The sequence below is a fragment of the Protopterus annectens genome, chromosome 9.part0, assembly GCF_019279795.1.
Source record: "Protopterus annectens isolate FY-2018-M chromosome 9.part0, PAN1.0, whole genome shotgun sequence".
In the NCBI taxonomy this organism is placed as follows: Eukaryota; Metazoa; Chordata; order Ceratodontiformes; family Protopteridae; genus Protopterus; species Protopterus annectens.
In genome coordinates, this window is record NC_056743.1 from 1,218,009,125 (window position 1) to 1,218,027,405 (window position 18,281).

At 38.9% G+C, this 18,281-nt stretch overlaps 1 protein-coding gene across 1 annotated transcript in view; it reads left to right on the top strand.

The window, feature by feature from the left end:
• PITPNM1 (phosphatidylinositol transfer protein membrane associated 1) overlaps nt 1–18,281 on the top strand; it is a 1,523,951-nt gene that overhangs the window by 630,470 nt on the left and 875,200 nt on the right. The window contains exon 2 of the mRNA XM_044084149.1: nt 12,966–13,116. Within this exon, the coding sequence (XP_043940084.1) occupies nt 13,039–13,116 (78 nt within the window). The 5' untranslated portion in view covers nt 12,966–13,038. The remainder of the gene's footprint in view (nt 1–12,965; nt 13,117–18,281) is intronic.

Sequence of the window (18,281 nt, forward strand, 5' to 3'; positions counted from 1 at the left end):
TGCACTGATGTAAAGCTTAGACTTGATCAGCAGAACTCTGCTATTTATCAAGCAAAGATCTCCCATAGAAAGGCAACATTCCCGTCATGGAAGGCTTCTGTTGCATCAAATCATCTGTCTGTGCTTCTTCAGGTGGTGACAAGCTGTGCAATGTGGCTTGCCTTTGCAACCATGGAATACTTTTTCCTTTGCAGCTAACCTGGCATCATCTTGGATGGTTACGCCTTCCACAGTAAACTCATTTGGTGAGGTCACTATTTGTGTGGAGTCTTTGGCTTGGACTTGGTGTGAATTTCAGCTGATTTGACTATTCTAAATGGGTTTCTTTGATTTCAGGTTGTCACATTTGGCCTGAATTGATGCCTAACAAGACTTGGTTATTGCTGCTCTTGATTGAGCTTTGACCAGTGATTTATCAGTCTCTGCTTCTTTAACTATTAGGTTTTCTATCAGTTTTAAAGGGAGCATTAGTTATCCTAGTTTTAAAGAGGCATAGTTTAGACCCTGAAATTATGGAAGATTAACTTCCCATCTCTCACTTTCTGATTGTAGGTAAGGGCATGTTGTTTATTCACACTTTGTTTCTATCCTTAGAGATTGATAAGTTCATGGTTAATTCCAGTCTGGATTCCGCAGTGGACATAGTACTGAAATGGCCATAACTTTTTTTTCTTGAATGATTTCCTTATGGTGAGGGATCATTGGTATTATTCTCTTCTGGTCCTCCTTGATCTCTCCTCTTTTTGGAATCTGCTGAGTACTGCCATGAAACAGTACCTTTCCAGGACATACTCAATAGCTTCTATCTGGGGTAAAATCTTCATCTTTTTACCATCACATCTGAAGTTCCACAAGACTTAGTCTTGGGCACATTGTTTTTCTCTGTGTCTAAGCATCTTTGTGATCCCTGTGATCACTTGCCTAGTATTTTCCTATGTTCTACTTATATTCTTCCTTTGAGTGAACTAATTAGGAGAGGTCTTCATTGTCACTGTTTTGCTAATAAGTACAGCTTTGCCACTCTTTCAATCAGGAGAAAATGTCTGCCCTTCATTCATTAAAATGGGGACTCAGAATGCATCCAGAATTGGATGACTGTCTGTTTCTATGGTTTAAGACATATGAGACTATTGCCATGGGTGCTTAATCATACCTCTCAACTGTCCAGATTTTCACAGAATGTTCATATTTTGCATCATATTTATCATATTTATGATCTATTTTTATAAAATTGTGGTTTTCTGGCAAATCACTGAGGACTGAAGTAAAAAAATAATGTCAAGCAATTGAGTTTCAGACATCATATCCTTCTGAAAATTTATGCTAATGCAAAACCTGTTATTCTTTGAACTTTCAAACTTTGTAAGAGCAATATTTAAAATGTGTCCCTATTTTTGGGTCTTTGTCCCCCCATTATTTGTGACTTTGTCCAGATTTGTCCAGATTTCTTACTCTAAGCGGTTGAGAGGTGTGCATGTGCTGCTCTGAGAGATTCAGACCTTAAAAATAGCCATTATTTATAATGGTGAAAGGTTGACATTTGTGAGAAGGTTAAGAATATAGGTCAAATTTTTGATGACAGACTGATGCTTACTGACCAGCTATCATCTTTTATGAAATCATCTGGTTTCCATCTATGAAATATCTCTCACATTAGCCGCCTTCTTCCTTTTGAAGACCTTTTGCTGGTAGTATATGCCCTGGTAGTATCACACCTTCATTTTTTAACTTCCTACTACCTAACTACAAACAAGAAATGACAGCTGATGGTCTGTCTGGGTATTTTTTTTTTTGTTAATTTTAATTTAGTTACGTTTACTTGATACAAGGCTAGTTTATGTAGTCAGAAGTATCATAATAAACCAACAAAAGAGTGATCAAGCAAGCAAGGCGGAGTACGTGTTCTTTCATCGTCACCAAGACCACAATACAGAGCCAACAGTTACATTTGTAAATGAACCAGATGTTACTGGACCTTTCTACTGTATCCTTGACCCAGTCTTTGGTGAAAAGCACTATCGAGGTGGAGTTGCCACCTATCAGAAACTTTTTCCTGACAGTCAGGAAATCAGGATCTCTATCAAGAAATCTAGTCATGATGAGTTCATAGGATCATAGGAGGTTACTACGCTATAGACCCGGAGGTCATTTCAAGCCAAGCCGTTTCATCCCAATGTAATACCATAGATACTTTAGTTAATACCCAGGATTGTACTTAGCAATGACTGCCTATATCCAGGAGGGTTGTGGGCGCTAACCCCGGTATGAATTTATGGTGCCCCATCCACTCATCCAGGTTCCTTTTGAACAGTGTCATATTGGTGCTCTGCTTCACATGAATTGGCAGCCTATTCCAAAGATGTGGCAGTTGCTTTGAGACAAATCTGGCCCTCCAGCACATCCTATTCAAGTGACAGGCCATATTTAGATCTCTGGAATGGATAGCTCTAGTCCCATTTCATTTACATATGTGCAGCAAATTCATTAGGTTTGGGGAGCTGCACTGTAAGCCAATCATAAGTCTCCCCTAAGAAGTCTATACGATACAGAGTATGGTGAAAGGGACTTTAGTCGGTCTGTGTAAAGCACGTGCTGGAATCTCTTTATCTTCTTTGTTAGAAACCTCTGCAAGTGCTTTGTATGGTACATGCCAAAAGGGACGTTATATTCAATTATGGTCCTGATTAGTGACAAGTATAGATGGGTTATAACTTCCTTTGCTCTAGAGGCTATGCCTTTGCTAATCAAGTGTGCTATGTAGAAAGCCTTCCTTACTACAGTAGATACATGGTGGTCAAAGTTCAGGTAGCAGTCTACTTGCGATCCCAGATCCATTACCACTTCATAGGTACATAGGGTATTGTTGTTAATTTGATAGTGTGAAGGGACACTGTTTTTAGTGAAGGGAATGATGATGTATTTCTTTGCATTTAGTTTAGACCGTGACTAACATATCAGTTGTTGGTCTGCGTAAGACCCTCCTGAAGTATACTTACATCCTTTGGAGATTCGATAATTTCACCCAGTTTGCAGTCATCTGCAAACTTGGTCAGCCACAGCCCCTTAGTTTTGTCCTGAACTTCTGAGAAGTATATACCAAACAGTAAGGGGCCCAGCACAGACCCTTGTGGTACCCCACTGGTGGCAGGTCTGCTGGTTGATGTAGACTCACCCACTTTGATAGCATGTGACCAGTTTGTGAGCCAGTTGGCAATCCATCTTAGAAAGGGGTTTACATTCAGTTTGCTAAGTTTATCAGTAGTACCTGAGTGTGGGATTGTCTCTAAGGCCTTGGCCAAGTCAAGGTATGATGTGTGCACAGATTTGCCCTCCTCAATGGCTTGGTCATATTTTTGAAGAAATACACCAGGTTTAACAGGCAGGATCTGCCCTCGATGATGCCGAATTGGGTCAGATCCGGGGTTTGGAGGTCACCTATGTCTTTATTTATGAGGTCCATGATGATACGTTCCATAGCCTTACAGATGAGACTGGTCAGACTTATGGATCCATAATTCCCCAAGTCTGTTGCTAAGCCACCTTTGTGGAGGAGAACTGTTGCTGTTTTCCATTCCACAGGAACATAGCCTGTGATTATGTATAACCATTGCACAAAGATAGGCCATACAGGCATGTCTTTACTGCTGCAAGGGGATATCTATACATACACACACACACACACACACACACACACACACACACACACACACACACACACACACACACACACACACACACACACACACACACACACACACACAAACACACACACACTTGCCTGTTGTGAGATTAGAACCCTTACCTACCTAGTAGTAAACACTATAGCACAAAGTACCTATCACATGTGCCACGGAGCTTATATTCTTGAAACATATTTGGGATTATTCTGAGAGCTAACATGTTCCTGACATATGTTTCCTAGATCTGATGAAGCACTAGTATTTGGTGTGAAAGCGCTTACCTTATTAAACCTTTAAACTTTTTATGCTTTCAGTCGTGTTTCTGTGCCTTGTTTTCTATAGTTACATGTTTCCTAAAATGTTTACTGCTTCAATTGGACTTCCAATCTGCATTAAATTTTGTGTAAAAACAGTAATTGTTACTTGTGCTAGATGTGTGTGTGTGTGTGTGTGTGTGTGTGTGTGTGTGTGTGTGTGTGTGTGTGTGTGTGTGTGTGTGTGTGTGTGTTGGGGGTTGTTGAAGATTATATAAGCGTATATAAGAGCAACAACTTGGCAATAATTTCACTAATTTTTACATCACAGTCAGATATCAGCACTACACACAATAAATGGCTATCTTTGGTGGTCTGGTCAGGATGTGTGAGAAATGAATGCATAGTCTGTGCAATGGTACAGTGAGTAGTGTTGTCATCTCACAGTGCTTACCTGAGTTCATGACTGTGGCTCCATCTGTGTGGAGTTTACATGTTCTCCCTGTCCTCATGTGGATTTTATTCAGATGCTCTGGTTTCCTCTTACACTCAAAAGGCATGCCATAGGTAAAATGATGTTCTTACAGTTTGCCTGTAGAAAGCATGCTCTGCGTGTGTACTGGAGGGTGCATGCATAAGTCTTCTGTGTAGTGAAAAAAAAATTAGGCATGAATGCAGCATGTCTACACAGTATGGTGTCCCTTTTATCTTAAGGAGCTCTTGGCCACCTTCTTCATCTTTCATGAAGTTGCTGGAGGTCTCCAGTGTGTTATTAAGATCTGTGGTATCCAGTCTTTTAGTTTTCAGGCTACATGCCTCTGGAACAGCTTCCCCAGTAGTTGAAGGTGTTATCCATGCTGACAGGTTTGAAGGGTCTTACCCTGGTAACAAATGTGTAAATTAAAATAAAAAAAAAGTTATTGTCTTTGAGTTGTGTACTGACTCTGACTAGTTGTCATTTGACATTTTTTGCTATTTATTTGTGTTTTTAGTTATAATGTTGCTTGACTACATTCATCTCAGTAAACTGAAACCAAACTTGAAGTTAATGTGAAAACACAAATTATGCATTAAAAAAGGGGGTATACTAATGATATAAATTGCTGAAATGAGGGAATAATGTACGTTTTGGGAGAACTTTATTTCTTTATTTAGACAGGTAACTGAACTGGATCACCTGTGCTGTTTTTTAGCTATGGATTTGCATTGCAGTGAATGAATAACAATACCTATATCTTAACAGGAACAGATGAGTAAGTATATTATGTATATATAGATGGAGAGAGAGAACATAAATAAGGTAAAATGGAATGTGGGAGAAGAGAAGGCAGAGTTAAGAAAGACTGACAGTAAGAATAGAGTACTGTAGCTTTATTGTGTAATTTTGTACAAGTGATTTTTAAAAAAATTGAAGATCCCACTTTTAATCAAATACTTTCATAATTTCCATGGGGATGCATTCTATTAAAGTTTGTTGAATGGTGTTTTACGTATATTATTGTTTACCTTATGTTCAGTTTTGTAATTAAGAACATCAGTCATCTAATAGGACCTTAAGTTTCATCAGGCAAGCTATCGGGGACCCCATTAATTTCCCTGAATAATGTTTGTAGGAACCACCAACACTACATTTAGATCTGAAAAGTTCTTACCATATTATTCTTCTTAGGCCTGTTGATTTCTGTGAGGTAGCCCCATGCTTTCTTGGCTGTATATCATGACTTGGGTGGTCTATCTCATTGTCTGGTGATCTGGGGCAGTAGAGGTCTTTATTGCTCTTTGCAGCAGGTGCTTTTTCTCTTGCACAGATTTCTTCTGACAATGTTTTCACTATTACCTGTGCTACTGCCTTTTTTTCAATGATGGCTACATCACCCATTGTTTCTGTTCCACCAGTGCTAGTTCTTCTATGCCTTTCTTTTCTATTTCTATTATCCAGATTTCTCAGCATCATAATCATGATTTAGTTTCCTGAGGTTGGCCTTGCCAGTGCTGGTCTGCTCCATCTTGGTATTTCCAGAGCTCCAGGATTTGAAATGTGACTTTCCCAGTGATTGTATTTGAAATGAGCATTGCCAGGGATGGAGTTCCCAGAGGTGGGTTCATCATTATTGACATTCCCAATATCAGTTCCTTTTGTGCACATTTTCTCCACTTTCCCTATATCAGTGGTTCTGGCACAAGTTTTGTTAGTTTAGGCTGTCGCGGTCCCAGGATTTTCTTCTCCTCCCAGGCCTATTCAGAATGTCCCACACTGCAGTGCCTATCAGAGATATTTCTTTGGCCCCTTATTTGCATACCACCCTTACTGGGTACCTTCTTGATGTGTTCAGCAGGGCTCCATATTGCCATCCTCATCCTCTTCTCCCAAGCCCCCACAGGGTATTTGATGACTCTGAGTCAGAACCTTCTATTAAAAGAACAAAGATGTGCTTGTATAAAAATCAACATGGTGACACTGATTAGAACTTATAAAGATGTGTGAAGGCTTTGTCCTTATTATCAGACATTTACAGGTATAAGGGCATCTTCATAAAGGCAGCAGCTTGGATGCTTATGAGGTAAAGAAGAATTAAAAAGGAAATCACTGAGATATACTTGTGTGCTGTAGCAGCTAGGCATTGTGTCTGATGAAGGCTTTTAGCACCACATGTGAGAAGCAGCTTCCCTTGGACATGCCTGGAAATGTGCTTTTATGTACTATTAACTTTTAAGCTGCCACATTACCGAGAGCACATATAAAACATCTCATACCTGAAACTCTCTCTCTCTCTCTCTCTCTATATATATATATATATATATATATATATATATATATATAAAGCACTATGCATTCTGTGGCATCTGAGTCTTTTGTTTGTTTGCTTGTTATTCCTCTGCACTCTGTTTCCCCATCAGCTTTTCATTTCCTCTTCTTTTCAGTTTCCATCCAGTTCCTGTCATGACCCTGTAGATGGGCCATCCCTTTGAGTAACCTCATTGATAAATTATCTTTAAGATTGTCATTTCCATTTTAAGAGATGTGAGAGTTGGAAGATGGGCCTCATGTATGTGGCCATGACCAGGGATTTTTGGGATATGCAGGGAAAAGGAAGCCCTAATTGGGTAGAGCAAGTATGACATTGAAGACATCAGCTCCCATGATGCTTGGCTGCTCATGCTCTCTTCCTATTACTGAGTGAGCAGTAGCCTGCCAGCAGACAGGGATACACACCAGCACATGCCTTTTCATTATTCAGAAACCCAATCCCCTCCCCCCTGAATGGATCAACAGAGTAAATCCCCAGTACCTGACTGCTCCAGAGCTCATGCCGCTAACTCTGATTGCCTGGGTCACAGTCAGGACTGTATGCCTCTGCTCCATAGAGCTGGGCTCTAACTGTAACTCTTGAAGACCAGAGATACACAGTATCAAAGTCTGATCTTTTATTCACCAGCTATCTCTTTTTCTTTGGCAGTACAGTATTAGATTTCTTTTCTCAGAAAGTTGGTCAGGTTACTTCTCTTTTTTCATTTGTTGTATTATACCTGTACCTTTATCTGCAAAGCATTTTTTAAACTCCTGCTCTGCTCTTTCTTACCCCCTTCAACTTGTACAACCTACAAAATAGCCCAGCTTCTCTTTTTTTCCCAAAGTTCAGTTACAGTACAGCATTTTAAACTCCAGATGTCAGCAGGTAGTAAAGTCTTTTCCATACCTGGATTCAGACAACAGAATTCAGTATCTCATCATATTGATCTTCCTCGTGAGCTCTCCACCTTTACTTCCCAAATAAAAATCCTCTCTGCTGTTACAGCCAAATGTTCTTGCTTTTCTATCTCATATTTTGTTGCTTTTTACTTGTGTAATCTATGAAATGCAGCATGCAACCACACTAGAAATAATTGCATGTAGCTTTTTTCACTGCAAATGATTCAGTAAATGTTTTACACATAAGGCATAGGTTAGATGGATGTTTTTCTGCCTAAAATATATTGGTCCGCATGCCAAAAGAGTTGCTCTCAGTGTAAGTCTGCCATGAGTATGAAAGACTTGCTCTCAGTATAAGTGATTTACTTTGTTGTAAAGCCAGTCTATAAACAGGGTTACACTGGAGGCCAGATTCCAAAAGACTTAACTTACAGCGTAAGTGGTCACTGGGAACAAGTCTTTTGGAAATGGGCCCGTAACTATTTTGTACCATAAGCATCTTAAAATTTAGCTTATTTATTGCCATCGAGCACTGTAAGGTGTAATTGTTTTTTTTATGTTTTTCTTTTGCTGTGTGAAAAGGGGTTTGTTCAGTTGTACGCTAAGGAAAGATAAAGGAAATTCTGATTTTTTTTTTGTCATAAATGCATTTTTAGTCACTTTTTCTAGATGTTTTCGATTCATAATGCCAACATTTCTATACTCCCAGAGCACAACAGAAATGTACATTCTGATCATTTCACTTAACTTTTAAAAAATGCATTAATCTACTGCATAAACATAGGATAAAAACAGATTACTTTTCTTTGGGGGGCAGCACTATGGAGTAATCATTAGTCTGACTTTTCTTACACTTCCTGCAAACCACCCTGACCTTACCAAAGCACAGCCCATAGTTTGCATATTAAGTTTAAGCTTTTTTTATAACTAGTTCTGTTACTGGCACCTTCAGACCCAGAAACTACAATTTTGTAGGCTGTTTATTACATTGTTTGTAAGAATTAGTGCTGCTTGCATGAATGTTTCATCCACCTCACAAAGATGCTGAGTGTAGCCCAGTTGCTGTATTAGAATCCCAGTACTGCTTCTTCCTGTTTGGACACAACTGTTGAATATTAGTACCACCATATTCTTTCCAGTCAGCTTCACTCAACCTACAACCTACAAAATAGCCCAGCTTCTCTTTTTTTCCCAAAGTTCAGTTACAGTACAGCATTTTAAACTCCAGATGTCAGCAGGTAGTAAAGTCTTTTCCACACCTGGATTCAGACAACAGAATTCAGTATCTCATCATATTGATCTTCCTCGTGAGCTCTCCACCTTTACTTCCCAAATAAAAATCCTCTCTGCTGTTACAGCCAACTGTTCTTGCTTTTCTATCTCATATTTTGTTGCTTTTTACTTGTGTAATCTATGAAATGCAGCATGCAACCACACTAGAAATAATTGCATGTAGCTTTTTTCACTGCAAATGATTCAGTAAATGTTTTACACATAAGGCATAGGTTAGATGGATGTTTTTCTGCCTAAAATATATTGGTACGCATGCCAAAAGAGTTGCTCTCAGTGTAAGTCTGCCATGAGCATGAAAGACTTGCTCTCAGTGTAAGTGATTTACTTTGTTGTAAGGCCGGTCTATAAACAGGGTTACACTGGGGGCCAGATTCCAAAAGACAACTTTCAGCGTAAGTGGTCACTGAGAACAAGTCTTATGGAAATGGGCCCATAACTATTTTGTACCATAAGCATCTTAAAATTTAACTTATTTATTGTCATCAAGCACTGTAAGGTGTAATTGTTTTTTTTTTATGTTTTTCTTTTGCTGTGTGAAAAGGAGTTTGTTCAGTTGTACGCTAAGGAAAGGTAAAGGAAATTCTGATTTTTTTGTCATAAATGCAATTTTTGTCACTTTTTTTAGATGTTTTTGATTCATAATGCCAACATTTCTATACTCCCAGAGCACAACAGAAATGTGCATTCTGATCATTTCACTTAACTTTTAAAAAATGCATTAATCTACTGCATAAACATAGGATAAAAACAGATTACTTTTCTTTGGGGGGGGGGCAGCACTATGGAGTAATCATTAGTCTGACTTTTCTTACACTTCCTGCAAACCACCCTGACCTTACCAAAGCACAGCACATAGTTTGCATATTAAGTTTAAACTTTGTTTATAACTAGTTCTGTTACTGGCACCTTCAGACCCAGAAACTACAGTTTTGTAAGCTGTTGTTTATTACATTGTTTGTAAGAATTAGTGCTGCTTGGGTGAATGTTTCATCCACCTCACAAAGATGCTGAGTATAGCCCAGTTGCTGTATCAGAATCCCAGTACTGCTTCTTCCTGTTTGGACTCAACTGTTGAATATTAGTACCGCCATATTCTTTTCAGTCAGCTTCACTCAAGGGTCAGCTCGAAAATATGGTCAGGTCTTATATACAGTGGATATAAAAAGTGTACACACACATGTTAAAATGCCAGGTTTTTGTGATATAAAAAAATGAGACCACAATAAATAATTTCAAAACTTTTCCCACCTTTAATGTAACCTATAACCTGTGCAACTCAATTAAAAAACAAACAAATCTTTTAAGGGGAAAAATATAAAAAATTTAAAAAGTACAATATGCTGGTTGCATAAGGGTGCACATCCTTAAACTGATACTTTGTTGTGTGTGCACACCCTTAAACTAATGCTTTGTTGAAGCATCTTTTGATTTAATTATAGCATTCAGTCTTCTTGGGAAGGAGTCTGTCAGCATGGCACATCTTGACTTGGCAATATTTGACCACTCTTCCTTGTAAAAGCACTCCAAATCTGTCAGATTGTGAGGGCATCTCTTGTGCACAGCCCTCTTCAGGTCACACTACATATTTTCTATTGGATGGGCTGTGGCTGGGCCATTTCAAAACTTTAATTTTCTTCTGGGGAAGCCATTCTTTTGTTGATTTGGATGTATGCTTGGTGTCATTGTTGTGTTGAAAGGTGAAATTCCTCTTCATCTTCAGCTTTCTAGCAGATGCCTGAAGGTTTTGGGCCAAAAGTGACTGGTATATGGAACTGTTCATAATTCCCTCCACCTTGACTAAAGCCCCAGTTCCAGCTGAAGAAAAGCAACCCCAAACATGATACTGCCACCTCCATGCTTCACAGTGAAGATGGTGTTCTTTTGGTAATGAGAAGTGTTGTTTTGGTGCCAAATGTACCTTTAGGAATTGTGGCCAAAAAGTTCAACCTTGGTCTCATCAGACCATAACACATTTTCCCATATGCTTTTGGGAGACCTGATGTATTGTTTTGCAAATTTTAGCCTGGTCTGGATGTTTTTCTGTGTAGGAAAAGGCTTCTGTCTTGCAACCCTACCCCATACTTCAGACATATGGAGAATATGGGAGATTGTTACCAGTACTTGCCAGAAATTCCTGCAGCTCCTTCAGTGTTGCTGTTGGTCTCTTGGCAGCCTCACTGACCAGTTTTTGTCTCGTCTTTTCATCAATTTTGGAGGGACGTTCAGTTCTTTGCAACAACACTGTTTTCCCATATTTTCTCCACTTTTTGATGACTGTCTTCACTGTGTTCCATAGTATATCCAATGCTGTGGAAATGTTTTTGTACCCTTCTCCTGACTGATACCTTTCAACAATGAGAACCCTTTGATGATTTGTAAGCTCTCTGTGAACCATGGCTTTTGCTGTAGTAGGCAACTGAGTAAATGTCAGGAAAATCATACTAGGACAACTGAATTTTATTTGGGGTTAAACAGAGTCTCTTTAATTGATGGCAGGTGTGTACCCAGGAAGACTGATTGCTGTAATTAAATCAAAAGGTGCTTCAACAAAGTATTAGTTTAAGAGTGTGCACACGTATGCAACCAGCATATTGTTCTCTTTTTGTTTTTTATATTTATTCCCCTAACAGATGTATTTGTTTTTCAATTGAATTGTACAGGTTATAGGTCACATTAAAGGTGGGAAAAATTTTGAAATGATTTATTGTGGTCTCATTTTTTTATATCACAAAAACCTGGCATTTTAACAGGGGTGTGTACACTTTTTATACACACTGTATATTGCGCCTGTCAGATACTCTGTATCTTAGTGAGTCTTCATTATCTATATGGTGTTATTCTTTTTCAAATATATTCTTTTTCTTCCATTTCTCCCGTCTTTCCTCATGTTATTATTCTTTTTTCACTATCCCTTTCATTCTTTCTTCTATTTGGAATGTTTTCCAGTTGTGTTTCACTTTCCTCCCCTAACTTTCTTGCCTTCTATCCCACTGTACCAAACTTTTTCCTTTTACTCTTTTGTAATTTTTACTGTCCTTACCACTTTATGTGTCACTTATGTTCTCATATTACTTGTTTTGGCCACTCATGGATGTGTGCGTGTGTGTGTGTGTGTGTGTGTGTGTGTGTGTGTGTGTGTGTGTGTGTGTGTGTGTGTGTGTGTGTGTAATACATATCTATCTGTATCCAAAACTATATACAAACATGTATATATATATATATATATATATATATATATATATATATGTATATATATATATATATATATATATATATATATATATATATATATAAATATATATATATATATATATATATAGAGAGAGAGAGAGAGAGACATACACACATGCATAAGATATATAGGAGGCACCACTTGCATCTACTGTTAGTCAATAGTTGTTTTGTCAACTCAGTTTAATCAACAGCAATCGTGCAAGATCACTTTAGTACTGGAGTTGGGGAATATGCCTTTTCCCTGCTAATGTACAATCTTGGAGATGGACTATATTTATTTATGTTGTTTATTTGTTTACTTACTTATTTTTAATTTATTAATTAGTCAGGGGGGGCTTGCCTGCAACAAACATTGTTTTGTGGTTGCACTCCCTGAAGTTGTCTCAGAGCATATGCAGTTGAATGTCTTTTTTTATGATTTTGTGTCAATGTTAATAATGTCGATGTTTACGTATTTAAACATTTTTGTATCCATTTTGTACATTTTGTTGTATTATAATGTGTGTGTGTGTGTGTGTGTGTGTGTGTGTGTGTGTGTGTGTGTGTGTGTGTGTGTGTGTGTGTCTAAAATATGTATGGACTTATATATTATGCATATGTATGTCTATAACATACAGTCTCACCCTGACACGCACACACACACACACACACACACACACACACACACATGTATATATGTATATAACATTATGCAATTGTATACGACACGCATACATTTTCATCATTCCCTTTCTCACATTTTCTGTATTTCTTCCTTGCTGCTTGTTATTAAAGAAAGTAGTTTTTTAATGTCCTTTTCATTCCTTCTGACAGCTGTATGGGCTAGACAAAAGGCTTGGAGGGCGAAGATACACTGACACATGTCGAGTAACAGTGCCGCCTCATCATGCTGATCAAGGAATATCGCATTCCACTACCCATGAGCCTCGAAGAATACCAGGTTGCTCAGCTTTATATGATCCAGGTAATATCAAATTTACTATGAATTGATACTTTTATACTAATAAGAGTGCCAGATAGCATGATAAAGTTATTTTGCCTACTTGCACATGGCAGTAATCTTGATGTGGCTTCGGACAGTTAAGGGTTTGCATCTTCATTTGTACGTTAAAGCAATTTGTTGAATTTCTTAGGTACATCGTGGCACTTAGTGAATCAAGTGCCATGATGTACTGATATTACTTTGTTTCTGTTATTTATTTGAGCCATTTTAATAAAAAACTTTGTACAATTTTTTACTCAGCTATGGCCCAAATAACTTTTGTGTATTCCTTAGTGACTGCACTTAAGTAATAACATGATGTGTGTCCAAAGACTTTAATGGACATGTCTTTGTGCATGTGAGATAATGCATCCATTAAAGTTTGTGGACACACATCACACTTTCACAAATCTAACAAAATTGAAGTCAAACTTTACTGTTCATGTTAGGTGGCCCTACATTAGGGAAAGTAATACTTTCAAAACATTGCCATTTTAAAAGGAACATCCAAAAATATTTGCCAATGGGGTGAAAATTGCTCCTTAGTTCACCACATACTTCGATGGCAAGGTAAATTTTTTTTTTACTGAACAATTCACTTTAAACAAGAGTTGAATTAGGATGCACTGATATAATTCTCTGAATAGACTGTCATAATACAACCTTTTTGTCTTAATTGTGATTTGTTTTGGAAAGTGCCAGGATTTATAAATGCTTAGGATGGAGTAGGATTTTTTTTATTCTTGTCTAGTTTAGCGTTTGGCTCAGTGGAGTGTATTATGGCTGACCAGCCTAAACCAATGTTCAAGAAATGCACAGAGTGTGGCCACAAGCTTTCACCGGCTGATGACCACACTCTGTGTGTTATTTGCCTTGGCATTCCCCATCTTAGTTTTCCATGTGCTGTGTGTGCAGGGTTCAAGCCCAGAGCCCTTATAGAAAGGAAGGTGAAACTGGTAGCCAAGGGCTTGCTACCAGTTTCTGCCTTAGAGACGACGGCCTCGACATCGGCTCCTGTAGCCGACCAACCCCCCCAGGCTGAGACTCAACCTCCCTCTAAGCCTGTTGAGGTGGGGACAAAAGCTGCAGATAAAAACAAAAAGAGAGAGAGAAAAAGGTAGAGAGGCACCGCAAGTGATCTCATGAGCAGGAGCCTTTTTCCCAGTCCACCAGTGAAAGTTGTTAGGACCACTTCTCCGTGGCTCCATTCCCTGAGGTTCTCCCCAGAGCCGATGAAGCCCTTGGATCAGAGGCTTTCTTTGAGGTCATCTCATAGGACCATATCTGAGTCAGTCACCTCCTCGCAGTCAACTCAGTGTCTATCGGAGCCTGACGTGGACAGGATGATGCGTAGATTCATTCGGACCCAAATCCAAATGGGAGTCTTGCCAGGCCCCTCTCCGGCCGGAGAGGGGACCTCTATGCCCTTCTTCCATCCTATCTCTCCTTCCCAGATCTGATCATTGGTCTCGGGGTTTATGGATCCAAGGATCCCTGGAGCTGGGGGTTCGGCACCGACGGTTCCTCAAACCTCGATGCTGGCCATTACCTTGAGTTCCTCGGATCAGACTTGTTTGGATCCGAGCAACTCTTGGGGCCGAGAACAGGAAGCCAGATCCGAGGGAATGGAGATGTCTGCGGCTCTGACTTTGTCGGATTTGATCTGTTCCTTTGGAACCCTGACTACCTTGGCCTTGGCCCCGATCCTCACAATGGAGCCGGAGAGAACTTCTTCCTTGTTGGTTGCCAAGGAGGTGCACTCTCTTTCAGCCTTTGACATGGTGGAGAGGGTTCTCTCCCAGGGATTGAGACCCCAGCCCATTGCCTTGGACTCTGCCCAGGCTGCCTTGGATTTGGTCATGACTCCCATCAGCTTGTCCCAGGGACAACCTCTGCCAGAGGACCCCAGGTGGATCCCATTGTGGAACCCCCCCCATGACTTACAAGCCCTCTTCAGAGAGTCCCACTGAGGAGGCCCCACGTAAGCATTCATGTAAGAGGTGGCACATGGACTCCCCCGAGTCCCTCACAGAAGATACTGACTTGAATGAAGGTGAGGGTTCCCCCAGGTTACCTCCCAAGGATGTCTCCTTTGGAGACATCATGGAAATCCTCTGCCAGAGGGGAGGTTGGTCAGCCCCTAAGCCCTCAACGGACAAATCAGTATTTTTGGAGGCCTTTGGCTTGGGCCCATCTACATCCAAACATTCACTGTTTAATTTTTTTGTATCTAAAGGAAAGTGGATATATATGGTTTGTATTTGACTAAATATGACATATTACAACATGGAATATGGTTTTATACAATTTTATGACATTTTAGATAGTCTTGAATGAATTTATGTAGTTCATGTAGTCAAAGGAAGTCATAATGTTTTGTAATGTTTTTTATTATATAGTTTTGATAGAAGTATATAGTTTAGGTATGGGATAGTTATAAGCTAATATAGAGCAGTATTAGTAAAACTAGTACTAAAGCACACATTCACTTTAAAATATGTAGCATTTAATTGAGTAATTCATTGTTTAATGAAAATTTATGGTGCCAAAATGGGGTATATAAGTGTGTAATTAATTATTTATTGTATTCTGATGAAGTCCACCTTGGTGTGGATGAAAGCGCTAAATGAGTACAATTTTGTTTTTGCTGAACATTAAAATTGAGTGATTTTATGTATTCTGTTGTTGCATCGTTCCTGCTGTGAATCTGTTATTATACATCGTTTGTTCTGCTTTTGGCTTTATTCTGTGTTGTAGTCTTGCTGTTTGTGGATTATTCATTAGTCATAGAACAATGACAGACATTTAAGTTTTAGACTTTATATCTATCCTTCAGAACATGCATGTCAACACAAAACCTTTTATTCTTGCAACTTTCTAAGTAAATAGCAAAAATATTTAAAATATGTTCCTGATTTTGGGCCTTTCTCCCCCTTTATTTTTTTGGGCTTTGTCTCTTATTTTTGTCTAAGAGACTAAAAAATGCTTTGCTCAGGTGCAATATGGCTTACATGAAACCGCAATAACAATTTGAAAGGTTAGTGGATAAAACTGTTAGTGAATATATTCAGAAATGTTTATTATTTATTTGCTGACATACTGCTTTGCACTATATCCATTCATAATCACAACCCTCCCTACACAGAAGTGCATTATATAAACATGTGTTGGCACACCCAATAGCACATTTTGTATTTTTGAGGATAGATAAGGTGACCGGTGATAACCTTTCCATGATGCATAAACAAAACATTTTGGTGAAAAAGAAAGACAATAGATAGTAAATTTGGGGGCACTGTTTAAACCTGGATTAAATGATCATTGGTAAAAGTATGCCATGATTAAATGATCAGTGGCATAGCCGGCCTTAGGCATAGGCCAACTAGGCGGCCGCCTAGGGCGCCGCTCTACAGGGGCACTTTTCTAGTATTTATTTGCTGTAGGTAGACCAGGATGGGGGCACCAAGTGGTGTGGTGGTGGGCGCTGTGTAACACTTTTGCCTAGGGCACCAGTTGACTTAAGGCCGCTCCTGATCAGTGGTAAAAGTATGCCATGATTTGTGATAACTGTATTATGATGTATGTAAAATATTTGGCTTGTTGCAACCAAGGAGCGACAATTATTATCAGATATGTATTTCAATAATGTTGCTCAGTTCATTTTCTTCCATGTGGGATTTATGTTATAAAGGGATATAGTTTACTGTCGCTTTAAATGAGTATGTATAAAAGGAGGGGGAGGGCACTCCCTAACACATGCACTGATGACACTAAGGCGAAACCTGATTTGCTGGTGAAGGTGACTTGAACTGTTAGCCATTAAAGTTGGCTAAACATCTATTTCTGGACTTCTGTGTGTTTTATTCTATTTTTATATTATTTGTCGTGCTCGTTTTGAATGGGTAGTGATATTGGATAGCTAACCGAGCACCATTTCACCGAGCACCAGTTTTGGCAGTTATAAACTCTATATATATATATATATATATATATATATATATATATATATATATATATACACACATACATATATATATATATTTTATATGGTTTTATTTTCATTTGTTGACGCCGACTAGCTTTTTCAGAAGGCCGGGAGAAAAGCACCACAGTTAACAGTAGTATCACCAAACAATTAGATACAATAAACTACATTAATATAATAATAACACAAATAACAACATCTAAATATACAAGCTGATAGTTTGGTAGGCATTTTTTGAGATGATCATATGACATAGATACATGTGGAGGTAGAAAAGTACTAGAATAAAGCTTGAGAGGCAGAACAGAGATTAGGTACTGATAGACCTATTGGGATTAGTCAGGGTTGGAACATGGGCATAACCATTGAGACTTAAGTAATTCTCTGAGATTAGTTTTGAATAGATTGAGTGAGGTCATGAGCCTGAGGTTGTTGGGAAGGGAATTCCATAGCTTTCCAATGGAGTTAGCATAAAGAGCATTGCCATGTTATTAGATTTGATGGTTAGTATCTGAATACTGTTTGAGGATCCTACTTAAGTTGGTGTAGGGGGTCAGATTTTGCTCGGGTTTCTCTGGTTGATTAATTATTTTGAATGCTTGGTGAGTTGGTTTAGTTTAAGAAGATTGGGCAGTTCCAGCCAGCCTAGTTTCTTGAGGTTGAGGCAATGGTGGATAGGGTGTGCCTGTTACAAATCTGGCAATATGATGGTAGGTGGTAGAGAGGTTATTAAGCTCACGTTTGTTGAGGAATGATAGTATCGGTGAGGCATATAGTAGGGTGGAAAGGAGATGGCACGAGAGCATTGGTTAATTTAGCATGAGGAGTAAGAAAGTTCTTGAATCTGTACATAGAGCCAAGTTTCTTGTTAACTGACTTAATGGTTTGGGCAATGTGCATGTCGAATTTAAGCTTGTGGTCAATAGTGACACCTAATAGTTTGGTACAGGGACGGGCTCAATGATGTGCCATTTCCACAAAGAAGGTCCTCGGATTGTCAGCAGGGGGTTCTTGGGGTAGTGGATTGGTGGATGTGGGGAAAAATAGAAGTAACTTGGTTTTAGTCGGGTTGAGTATGAGTTTCGATCGAGAGAACCATTTTCAACTTTAGCGAAACATTGTTGGGTGGCTGCTTGGAGATTCTGAAGAGACCGATCAGAAC